The 13,428-nt window shown below is 30.5% G+C and overlaps 1 protein-coding gene across 1 annotated transcript in view; it reads right to left on the bottom strand.

Annotated features, from left to right (window-relative positions):
- LOC118186995 (atrial natriuretic peptide receptor 1-like) overlaps positions 1 to 13,428 on the bottom strand; it is a 1,070,353-nt gene that overhangs the window by 395,954 nt on the left and 660,971 nt on the right. Inside the window, exon 7 of the mRNA XM_085816725.1 lies at positions 12,490 to 12,568. Within this exon, the coding sequence (XP_085672851.1) occupies positions 12,490 to 12,568 (79 nt within the window). The remainder of the gene's footprint in view (positions 1 to 12,489; positions 12,569 to 13,428) is intronic.

Here is a 13,428-nt window from a genome sequence, read left to right as displayed (position 1 = left end):
TCACCATTTTATAACTTTTAACATTATACATCTGAAAACTAAATATATTACTTAAAATTCTCTTTTCGTATGAAAAATTTTAAAACAGGGATCTACACACAGTCCTACGCTACATTCCTTGAACTCGTAATAACTCATTTGCCGTTTTGGAGGATTTTTCTGGGAATGTGAACAAACGAAGCACCGTCGTCTCATTTTCTTATCAATCTCTTCTGAACAAAGTTTTGGAAAATGTCTTTCAGTTAATCTTTCAGAATTAATATCAGAATATCAGAATTTCAGAATCAATATCTGAAATATTTTGCATCATTTCTGCTATTTCATGCTCTGTTAAACATTTTCGACGCTTCGACATTGAAACGGTAAAAACAGAAAGAATTCACGTCTAACGAGATCTAATTATTTTCTAAAAACTGAACTGTAAACCGAAATACTCAACGCTTTAGCGCATGTAAAACTTCTACTTACAATAAACAACTACCACTACCACGTGCGAATAAAGTGCGATTTAAAGAGACGTCATAAATCACGCCATTCGGAAACATTTAGTTCCCCGTTTGTTTATATAATCAAAAACACGTGTATGTGAGTCATGCTTCTCTCATTTCGAGTAGAATGTCTAATGTACATGTATTTGAAACCATATGGGCATACAGTGCCATCTTGTGGCAGAAATTATAGTTTGAAAAACGTTCCAAGGTACTGGCACAACTACGTGACATTCGGTAGAAAACGCAACAATGCTCTGTCACGCCTGCGTGTCGGCCGGTAGATAAGTGTGTTCGTTGCTGGCACGTATACGTGACAGTCGGCGCGAAGGGGTTAAATGTTTTACTGGAATTTTGTTCACATTAAAGATGTCCATTGTAAACTACTTTCGCAATGCGACAAATGTCCAATCTGTAATTCAATATGAAATATACGTCACACTATAACACATAGTTTGCAGTTCATACAAATAAAAATCTTCTAACAACCTCTATACTGTTTGTTTTACCCAATAATTAGCTACGTAATTCAGTTTAGGTCGGACGGATATCACCCTGATTGTGAAGGTGAAACAGCCACTAGATGCTGAGTAAACACGGATTACGCGAGTTCCATTGGCACCCTGCCAAAGACAAAATAAATAGTGACCAAGCCAAGTTGCAACACCGTGTCCACTATGTTGATTTGAAACAGTACAGATACTCTAAAAATGTATAAATTGAACGAAAATTTCTGGAATGTTCTATAAACGTTGCTATATCAAATTTCATTATATATAATACAAAAGAATAACTGTAGAAAACTTATTTGTTTGTTATCCTATTACCATTTTCATTGTTGAATAGTTGTTATATAGTTCTTTATCTTAAGTGCTTATTAAAACATTCCTTTACTTAATGAAGCAAACCAGAGGACATATATTCATACTATGCTTATATATTTTCAGTTTCAAAACGTAAGTTCTTAGAATTCCTTTTCCTTGAAAATTACGAAAGCTTTTTAATGTCTGGAAGCATGAATATAATATTAGCCGTAAATAAAGCTGAGGAAAACAAAATATACACTTTTTGAGATCCCATTTTAGAGTCTATTTGATATTCGAAATAGGAAATACGAAAAACGAGCGATGCCTTCCCCGAAACACTACAAGTTGTATCAATGGTTACTCCATTCAAGCATTCTTTACGGCAGGAAAGAATGTTTTCAATCTCAGAATAAAAACTGCAATTAAGTCATACAGAATAAAATGCAAATTTCTTATTGAGTTGCCTATAGTTAGCATTAATTTTTTATTGCTATTAATTAAATAATAACGCCATTTTAACTACTCGTACTTCACATGAGCTTCGCTTGGCAGTATGTGATACATAATAACTGCTTGTTAAAAACTCGTCAACTTTTCTGTAGTATTATACATATATAACATTTGTGACACAAATTTGTGATATTGCTAGCAACTAATTTCTGAGCTTACAATGATAATACTATCATTTGAATCCAAATACATTATGATAAAAATTTGTAATAGCAGATCCGTTATTTTATGAACATTACAATTACTTCGATTTAATATTTTAATTAAATGTTTATAACTTCTGAAAGTGTTTTCAAAATAATAAACATACGACTTAGAAAACGTTTCTTTCGTAATGTAATTCATGTTGAAATGTGTTTTCTCCCACTTTGTTAAATTTTAGTTAATAACGGTTCTTGAAATACAAAACTAAAATTTTCAAATTAATATATTTTGACAATATTAAGAATTTTATTTAGACATTTAAGAGAACAAAAATATAAGCTATTCCATCTGAAACATTCTACCGCAACGTTTTTTTTTATCAAAGGTGTCGAATATTATTCTGATGTTGCCACTTTGGCGAAATAAATCTCTTTTTCTTTTATTAGTCACTCGTCATTTTTATTTACTTTTTTAGTGTCCTCAAAAGTTATGTGTATTTAAAATTCATTCGAAATGTACACGTCCATCCTGGAAAATCACGGGAGGTTCGCCTTCCTTCCTTGTTCTGAGCGTCACTGAGCGGCGTGGAAGCACAGAAAAACCTTGAATTGAAATTTTTTGAAATAATTTTCATTTATTTTCGTCATTTTCAGTACAGTGCTGCTGATCCAAAACATGCTACATATAACAAAGAACACAACGGAAAAAAAAAAACCTAGCCAATATTTAAAGAAACGCAATTTCTTCCCCATGAGAGAATTCAAACAGTGGTACCCGTTATTTAGCATATAACGACGAAACATCAAAAATGGAAAAAAAATATTAACACGAATATTAAGAAAACAACAAAATTACAGTGACACGAACAGGATACTTTTCCTCTTCTTCAATAAGAAAACTACTATTATTACAAACAAAAATGCTTGAAGGGGGAAATTATGTTGTATCCCCGATAACTAATCTGGATAATGTATCAACATTTCTATGGTATGCACCTTTACGATGCCACACAGTCACGTTACGTCGTTGCTATGCTAAAGCCACAGTGTCAGTTTAGTTCTGTGAGGTAAGTTACTGATTAAACTTCTTTTCATATGAAAACATTTTTATCGGCTATCATGAATAGTGTGATAATATTAGCAAAAGCGTAATGCAAATCTCTAGAACCATCTTGCCCAATAATAGGCCAAAAGAAGTTGAATATTTCATTCCTAGTTTAGTCTTTCGTTCTCCTAAGTGACCAGCCAAAGAAATCTCACTGGTCATTCTATAAACCTTCTGCCCCTTACAAGCTGGAAATACTACATCCTCTATATTATTTTCACATAGGTATTCCGAATGGGCCAAAATATCTTAATTTATTCCGTAAGAATTTTGATGCAGGCTAGCCATTTCCCACATCTCCTTCAAAATTTCATCGCTTTTCTGGATTTCAATGAAGCGTGCTTTTGTATCTCCGGTTGATATTATTAAATAATAGAGTGGGATAAAACCAGTGTAAATACTGTAGCGTTACTTTCCAAAATTAAACTTTTGTATTTGTTTTCATATAGTGTATTTTTATACCTTTCGAAAAAGAGCTTTATGCTTTTCTGGGTAACAACAGATCGCTTATAAATTTCTTTGAGAAAGTACTTATTACCGGAATTATTTTTCCATACAACTCGTCATCAAACGCAGACTCTATAATTCGCAAGTAGGTCGTAACCTGGATACATAGAATATATTTAGCATTTATTGAACACGATATTAAAGAGTTCGTTAGTATATTGTAAGTATATTATAAGTCGAGCTTTAAATTAGTGGAAAACCAAGTGATAAACTATTCGTTGTATTTTTTCTTTGCCATGCATGAGAAATAAAGATGGATTAAAAAGTAAAATAAAGATGCGGTACAAAAAGTTAAAAATTTAATTATGTTATATATGAAGTGGGCAGATAATACTATTCAGTTATCTGTAGATAATTTATAAACCTGCCTCCATTTTTTTTTCTAAATTTCTACTCAAGATGAAAAAAAAGTATCTAAATATAAAGAAGTTTTGATAGTTTTCTTCAATAAAACTAGTATAGCAGAGAGGACTGTTTACATACTTCCAGCCTAAGAGGGGTTTTAGTACCAGGCAAAGGGCGTGGCACGCTCGCATATTACGACATAAGAAATCCTATATCAATTGACGTTACTGATTATAGAAAATTCCGCTTTGCGATATGTAAACTCAAAAACCATATTCCATTTGAGGTTTTCGTTCTTCGATCGATCTTAAAACGGTTACACCAGAGATTTCAACGTAGCAAAAAAATAGTATTGAGAAATGATTTTTATAATAAAATTCAGTTATTTGTGTTAGCTTTAAATGCAAAAAAGTTAAAACGGTATTTTTCTTTTCAGGTCTGCTTTTCATTGATTTTTGTTCCGTTTTCTGTTTGGGAGTTTCATTCAGTGTCTTTATACACCGTACACATTTTGAAGCATACTATTTACATTTATTTCTGTTCTTTTCATCATTAAAGTTATACACAATTATTATGCAACATATTTTACAGAAATATTTTTTATACATTATACATATATACATTTATATATATATATACATTATATATATATATATATTTGTAATAATAAAATTCCATAGTCAAGAATATACTTAAAATTCTAACTGTATGTTCTTTTCATTTTTAATGGCGACGTTCTCTTATTTGAAAGTACGTGGAGTTAAATCCACAGCCCCGTAGTCAAGTTGTTTTTCCCGCCTTTTCTACACGTACAGTTTTAGAATGTTCTCGAAATATTTAAAGCGAACTGGATTGGCTGACGAGACTGATTTCATTTCTTGGAAGCTCCGCCTTTCCAGAGGCTATAAAAAGACTCGTAAAAGAATATCGGGGCTTTTTTTCTTAAATGCAACGATGCAGTAAACTTCATACAAAACGTTATCAGTAATTCTTTTTATTTACTCCGGATATCTGATTTTGTAACTGCAAATAATAAATGGATCCTTTGTTTTTTAAACTTATCGTCTGATTATTTAAGCTACGACTACATCTATGATTATTCACCAATGTATTTATTCTACGACTAAAGCTGATACATCACATATATATATATATATATATATATATATATACATTATATATATATACATATATATATTTATTCTACGACTAAAGCTGATACATCATATATATATATACATATATACATTATATATATATATATATATATATATATATATACATATATATATTATATATACATAAACATATTTGTATATATATATACATTTATATATATTTATATATATTTATATACATACATATATATATATATATATACATTTCTATACACTATTATTTTGCAATATATTTTTCATATTTTTAGTAAAATACGAGATCTCATCTTCCAGACACATTATATAAATGCTTTTTTCATTGTTTGAGAAGCAGGTTCTCTACCAGCATAGTGTTTACAATGGCGGTTATATTATCAAAAATTAAATCTCGCAATTTATAGAAGGATATGAAACAGCATAAAAATTGCAGTATACGAGTATTAACATTTATTAATAAATAAGTATTTTGTTAAATATCGCAATTGATATTCATTTTAATGCTTCAGGTAAGCAAATTCAAATTGGAAACAAATTTGAATGCCAAGAAATATAACTAGAAGCATTTTAATTTTTCAATAGTTTTGCTGCTGAAATAAGCAAATCGTTTTATGTGCTGCTAGATTAAGTTAATGCGAATGTCTATATGGATCAAGTACCGTAGATTTCTTTACAAACTGTCCATTGGTGTTACTGAAAAATGGCCGAAATAGTTACTTGATTAGTATTAGTTATATTTTAGCAGTCTATAGCAAACTACACCAGCTTTCCTCAACATGAATAAGGATTTCTAGAAGACTAGGTGTCGTTATTTTCCATTGAATATCTCACATATGAGAAATAAATATTTTCTGGCACATGACCTACTGCAACAACAACGATGATAGTGCACGAAAAGAGATTCGAGAATTACAGATTTTAGTTTCCTAAATATTGATGCTAAACATACTTCAAATTATAAATTTTCTCAAAATAATGTGGTTGATTGTTTGTGTAAACATAAAATCGAATTCCTGAATGGGTTATCAGAGAAGCAAATTTATAAGCAGTAAAAACACTCCGTGTGTTTCAGTAAGAAATTGTATGATTTAGCTTGGAGAATGTGCTAATATGTTAAAGATGAAATTTAATTAATTTTTCAAGAGGTTTTACATATTAAAATTTTGCGACCAAATTTAGGGAACAACTGTCAGAAAATATAAATTGCTCTTCCCAGAAGTTAACAATCCCGTCTTGGATAAAGTAGCATTACATGTATAGCTACTATTAAATACATAGCTGCCACATAAAAACACTAATTACAAATATGTTTATGTATTTTATCCATATATGTATGTAATAATAAAATTCCATAGTCAGCAATACACTTAAAATTCTAACTGTATGTTGTTTTCATTTTTAATGGCGATTGTCTCTTATTTGAAAGTACGTGGAATTAAATTCACAGCCCCGTAGTCAAGTTGTTTTTCCCGCCTTTTCTACACGTACAGTTATAGAATATTCTGGAGATATTTAAAGTGAACTGGAATGGCTGACGAGGTTGACGTCATTTCTTGGAATCTCCTCCAGAGGCTATAAAAGGACTCGCAAAGGAATATCGGGTCTTTTCTTTAATTTTTTTAATTTATCGTCTGACAACTTAAAGCATTCGACTACATCTATGATTCTTCACCAATATATTTATTACGGACAAAAGCTGGTACATCACATGTATATAACATCCTGAGGTTTACTCGTTAAAGCATCCTGGGCATTTTATTTTTCGATTTTATTTTAAGGGTATCGCATAAAAGCTATATTTTATACTTACATATCCTTCTCACCTACAGCGCCGAAACTGTTTTGATAAAATTCATTAATCTTATCTTGGAAACTTTACATTCATAAATACAGGTCGAGGATCAATATCTAAGAAGTTAAAGCCCATATCCACCTTCTTCTAAAATATTTTATGTGCTTGAAAAGTAATATTAGAATAGAATTGAATGGTATTGTATGTACACAACAGCTAGGAACGCTTTTCCGTTAATCGATCTTAAGAGACCTTCTAATGTGCCTTCCTTACGTATAAAAGAACACAAATGACCTTCTTTAACATTTTAAAGTTCTGATTAAACATTGTTTAATATAAAAGTAAACAAACATCATTTTTGTTGTTAAAAGCAACCATACCGTGGAATCTTTCATGGTAGCCACATTTAAAAGTTACCATCATTCCTGTCCCACAATTAAATTATACTGAAATCATTAAATTGCATCATAGAATTAAAGATCATTCATCAGCTTCATTAAAGAGATCCCTTTTATAGTAAGACCAAACTGTCTGGAATAACAGCTGAGATTTTAAGAAGGCTTTTCTAATTAAACTGCTTATACCATATAGAGAGGGCTTAAATTTCCCTTGCTTCTAGGTATTAATTAATGTTCACTGACTTTGACAAGAGCTGAATGACCAACACGAGTTCGAGCCTCTTCGAAAGTGCGCATTTCTAGTAATATTTTTGCGGATTGCAGGCTGAATGACAGACTGAAAATAATGTTCGATCAAATATCCTAAAGTTATTAGGTAATCTTAAATATATTTGAAATTAAATGACTTATGTTAATTCATTCGCAAATATTCAGCTTTAAAACACTCAGTCAAATAGTAACAATGCATTTAAAAAGAAGATAATGCAGATAAATTTCTATCATTATATCTGAGATTCACTAACCAAACTGATCTAGGATTGTTTCGTTCTAGAAAATTTAAGCAGATTTGAGTGGTAAGCAGTTTTTAGTTTAAATTTAGAGAAATAACTCATAATCGAATGTGAGAGTTTGGATTACGGCGTCTGCCTGACGTCCAGCTTGTTACTTGGCGAATTACCTCTGCCTCGCTTCAGTGTAAAATCTCAAGGTAGACTTGGTTGATAGGTTCAAATTTTGAGTGGCTAGAAGTCATTAGATATCGTATTTGCAGTTTAAGGGAAAATTTGTGCTCGGTATCAGGTCTAGGTGAATATAAATTTGAGTTGCGATATTTCTAATTTAACTCTCATTAGTAATGAGGTAGAATAAAATTAAATATAAAATAATATCTATGTCCATTTGCTTATACAGTTTAGCTAACTTCGTGGTGAAAACTTGTAAGGATCTTAAGTTTAACTAACGTTTATTTTATTTTAAAACTTTACTATCACTTCTTATTTTCCACTTCCGGCCAGAATTAAATGTGTTAACTTGTTTATGCAAATTGTATTTGCTAACGCCCAAGTATTTAAGTTGTGACTTTTTGACAAGAATTAGAGAGAGAGGGAAAGTGAGCCACCTTGCCACTGCATTCTGTACGAGTTTTTCAATCAGTTGCTGCTTGCCTTTAAGGCCAGATGTTTAATCCTTTAAGGCCACCTGTAATCTTATAGAGAATAAAGGGTAAAGTAAACTCTTCCTGCTTGCGTCATTCATTCCACACATACTTGAATATAGCTTTAGTTAGTTCCCTGTTCCTATTCAGGACACATCATATTTCCTAAATAAGTCAAAAGACATACTAGTCCTGACAGTGACGCCCGAGAAGTTTAAAGTAACACCTAATGACACTGTACTTGAACTAGTTAAAATTTGACATGTGTTACAATGTAGCACCACAATAAAATCTAAGTTTTATTTTTGCAAATTTTAAAATCCTTAATTTAATGTTCATCATATTAACGCATGAAAATAAGATTATCCTAAATTTAATGTTCATCATATTAACGCATGAAAATAAGATTATCCTAAATTTTAAATTTAAAGTCAAGATCAAAAATCGAAACATAACCTTCATTCTAAGGCGTTCTATTTTGATAGTAAGAGAAACGATGGAAACGTATGCTTTTGACACCACGAACATGAAAAATAAATGACTCGGAACAAATTCGTTGTTTTTTCTTTCAGTTTAAGTGGTATTTTGGCCATTTCATTTGTCTTCAGATCCCTTGGCGAAAGATAGCAAACCCAGTTTAGTAGCTAGACGTGACAGGGTAAAACAAATGCATGAACGATGGTTACAAGTTGTTGCATTTATATTTCAACCGTAGCTTTTGATGGGAGTTTTATTCTTTTCCGTGTGAATGGAAGCAGATCAATTCTCAAAATACTAAAATGGCTTTCCTTACTACATCCTTTACAAGATATATATATATATATATACATATATGCTTCTTACTGCTTCAGCCGAGTATATCTTGGGAGATAATAATTTTCTGTTATTCTAGTGGATAATAGCATATTATAACAGGTAATAGCATATAAACTAGATTACGAGATAGGTTTTTCAATCTATTATATTTTTATTGATAAAATTTCATAGTTTATTTCGTTTTGACAGACTGAAGCGTATTTAAAAACGATTTAGATTTTCTTAAGAATTTGATTACGAATGAAAAGCCGCAAATATTTGTAAAGAATCTTTAAAAGAAAGAACTTTAAAATAGTTTGTTACTGGAATACCAAAATTCAATAACGACGATACGCTATTACAAATAACTCCTAGAAATTGTTTTGAAATCAATTTGTACCTCCTGATTTCCAGTTTTTACAGCTCGGTGTATTTTCTAGAATACGAAAACTAGTATACACCTGCAAGAGCCCTTTTTTTCATCCGTATTCTTCTTCATTTGGTCTTTCCTGAATTTACCCAGAGTGCGACAGCCCTCTTTTACGGGATTTAAAATACTTTTTATCTGAAAATTCTAACTATTTTCAACCTTTTTATCTGAGTGATTTGCCATCAGTGTTACTGATTTTTTATTCTAAGAATCTATTATACTTTACAGACGTTTCCTTAACGATAGCTTTAGCAGTATTATTCGTCATATGCACAGTATATCGTGCATAACATTTTAAAATCTTTTATACAAATATTAGGCAATGGCAATCAATATTTCCAGTTAAGGATACTATTGAAACAATTTACTAATAAAGATTGTATAATGATTTAGAACGACACATAAATGTCACTAAATTTGAAATAATAGAGCAAATGCTTTTTAAATGAATTCAAAATTAAGAATTAATATTTCAAAGAAGTAAAAAAAATAGCATTTTACATGAGATTATAAGTTAAATTCTGAAATAAAAGTAGAAGATATAAGTATACTTAAACTATAGGATCTCTTATTTAAAATATACCAAGATCTGGTTTTATTTTGTCACCTGTAGGAAATCTGAAATATGTTTAATATTAATGTTTGTTATCATAACAAAAGGGATTGTATAAATATTTTATAACATGGACAATAAACGCTTAACTGATTTAATTTGACTTGCGGCTCGTAAGCACTGACTTATTTTTTTCTAGATTCGAACAATGATGATTTTAATATTTTTAATTATATTAAAGACGATTTTTGTGTTATTATTTCATAACTAAGCAAAGCTAATACGTGTTATGTACTCATTTATCTAGATTCAAAGAGCAGATATATATTTCTACTTGACAGAATATATTTTTCTTAGGAAGTGTTGTGCTATGGCAAGATAAAGCCTAAGACAAGAGAGGTGAAATAAGATGAAAAGGCTGTTAAACATACTTGACATCAAAAGCAGACAACATTCATCTCAACTGCCTCTTTTAAATGTAAAACAATGAAAAGCAAGATTAATGAACGTAAGTCTTTATTCTTCGCAAAATTAAGTTTTAGAAAATATTGTCACTAGAACTTCATCATAATACAATGAAATATTCAAATATGTGTCTCGATAGGGGAAGTTCGAATAGACTAGCAGAAAGATGTATATCTATAGATATTTATCCTAAACATAGACTTTCGATTAAAGATTTTTTAATGATATACAGAATATTCTGGAAGCAATTTCAATATTGCGTTTGCATAATTTAGTAAAAATAAAATCTAATTGTTTTAGTTGTCTCTTATAAAGTGGTGGCGCAGTGGCTAGCGCGTTGCACCGCACCACCACAGGTCCGGGGTTCGATCCTCGGGATGGACAAGATCGACTCATTTTCTGAGTGGGTCGATAAAATGAATACCAAATTCGCTTGGGGACTGAACACCGGGGGTCTCGCGACAAAAATCGGTGTTCCGTGAGATAAAAAACAGCATATGTTTTTCATTCTAGATGCAGAGAAGCAAATTTCTGTTTCAAATTTCAATGCGCTGTCGGTGCATTTTGTAGAATGGCTTTACTTCTTGTTGGAAAATTCTCTCATATAACGTAATACTGAGGGATATCAAGAGGTTTCCTTCTGGACATGAATATTTTCATAAAGAAGCCATTCAAATATACTTCGGAATTGTAGGAGTAATCTAGTGACAAGTTAATACTAATTCTGAAACTCGCTATTCCTTGTCCCAAGGGTAAACAGCTTTGTAGAATATTGGAAAATAGAACAGGAAATGCTCCTTCTGCTACACTTTTGTGAAACAGTTCTGTTTAATAATGAACATATGCGCTCAGTAGGCATAATTCAAAAATATATTACTGCCTTTTATACAAGACATATTAAAATTTTCATATTCTTAGATATTATATTCGAAACGGGTATTATTCATAGAACATGTCTTACATGGGAACATTGTGTCTCCCATCACATGAAAAGGACAATGGCATTGAAAGATCACATATAGATTTCAAATTAACTAAAGCGAAATTTGCCATTACGTTTCGGGAACCAATAAAATAAAATATATTCCTTAAACTTCTAGTTCCAGAGCAAATCACTTATTTCCAAATGTCACCACACGTATTTTTTATGTGCAATGTGAATAGTTAATGATTTTCCTTTGTGTAATGATCAAGCCTTTACAAAGTCCTCCACAAAAGCACTCTCTTCAAGCAAACAGCCCTCATATGCCATAAACTAAATAATCCAGTCTAGCAGAAACCTTAGTATGTGTTATGGCAGATTTTATTCTCTCTGATTCCGCTTTGACATTATTTTTTTATATTTTCTCAGTACATTTATTGTAAATATATTTCTATTATCATTGCTTAAATAAATAGGCTAAATTTTAAATAAATATTTTTTAAAACAGAACATCTTAAAACCATTGCAAGATTAAATTAAATATTAGAAAAATCTTGAATTTAAGATTTAATATTAAGAAAAAGGAGAAAAGAACAGATATTAATTTGAACCTACTTTAATAATGTAAATAATGATTGAAATTTGTAACACTTTGAGAAAAATAAGAATAATGATATAAAAATATTATTTATAAAAAGTGAAATCATTACTATTATAATTTCAGTCATGTATTAAATATATGGGAATTTTGATGACTAAGATAATCTACTTGGAAATATAACTCATCAATTAAATTGTTGAATTGTTTTGCCAAACGAAAAGTAGAAGGCTGCAGAACAAAGTTAAGAAATATTAATTACTGAAACAGAAATAGTGCAGCAAAAATTTAAAAGGGTATTGATAATGATAATGTAATTTACCTGAAAAGGGCTGCAGATCCCACAAGAAGACAAACGACGACTACGCTTAAAACAACTGTGATGTGGTACTGCTTGTCATCTAGAAGAAAAGAGGTGTCTTTTATAAGCATATGTAAAGTAGCAATTTTTTAACTCTTTATATCAGTTTTTTAACCTTATTAATAAGTGAAACACTTTCTAATGTATACTTTTATCTTGGAAACCCGAATTTGCTTCAATAGAATGGTTTCAATGCAACATTCTATTAATATATTTTTTGTAGCAAAATGGCAATTATTTCATATAAAATTCATTTGCTTCAAAAAGTAATTTTTAATTAATAATTTCAAAATTAACACAGAAATTACTAAAATAACTTAAAATAATATATTTAAACCGAACATTTAAATTTTAGTGAGATGAGTGCTTTTTATTGATGATACCCCTTTTTATTATCGCAGATGTACTTAATATTTATTATAATAATATTAGCATTTCACCCATGCTTTTATGGATAAAGGTTGAATTCTCATGTCAGGTTCGGAATCAAGTGTGTTGTGGCATTTATTGTTTGCTGGCACGTGAGCTGAGAACCTCGTTTCGGACGTACATGTAGTTAGTTAAATGGTAAAGTGCCAATACGGCTTTCTGCGATAATTCAGGATATTTTTTTTTAACTGCACCATAATTCCATTAACGGCATTAATTATTTTTTTTGGAACGACGAATCAGATATCATTTCAATGAAAGTTTCATATTTTGGGCTGGTATGGTCAAAGATCGTGCGCTAATAATAAATGCGTTTTTATTCAACACTTCATTTTGATATTTAATCTCTTGTTTGCATGGAAAATAATGATTAAAAGCTTTGTACAGTCATCAGGTTTTTTGAAGCAGGTGATGTGAAATATGAGCAATACTCTCGCCAGGATTTGAAAGTCGAATCTCTGAAATATGCGT

This window comes from Stegodyphus dumicola, chromosome 5 (assembly GCF_044657685.1).
Source record: "Stegodyphus dumicola isolate Sdum_Otavi_A_Nest chromosome 5, ASM4465768v1".
Lineage (NCBI taxonomy): Eukaryota > Metazoa > Arthropoda > Arachnida > Araneae > Eresidae > Stegodyphus > Stegodyphus dumicola.
This window is presented reverse-complemented; position numbering and strand designations above follow the sequence as displayed.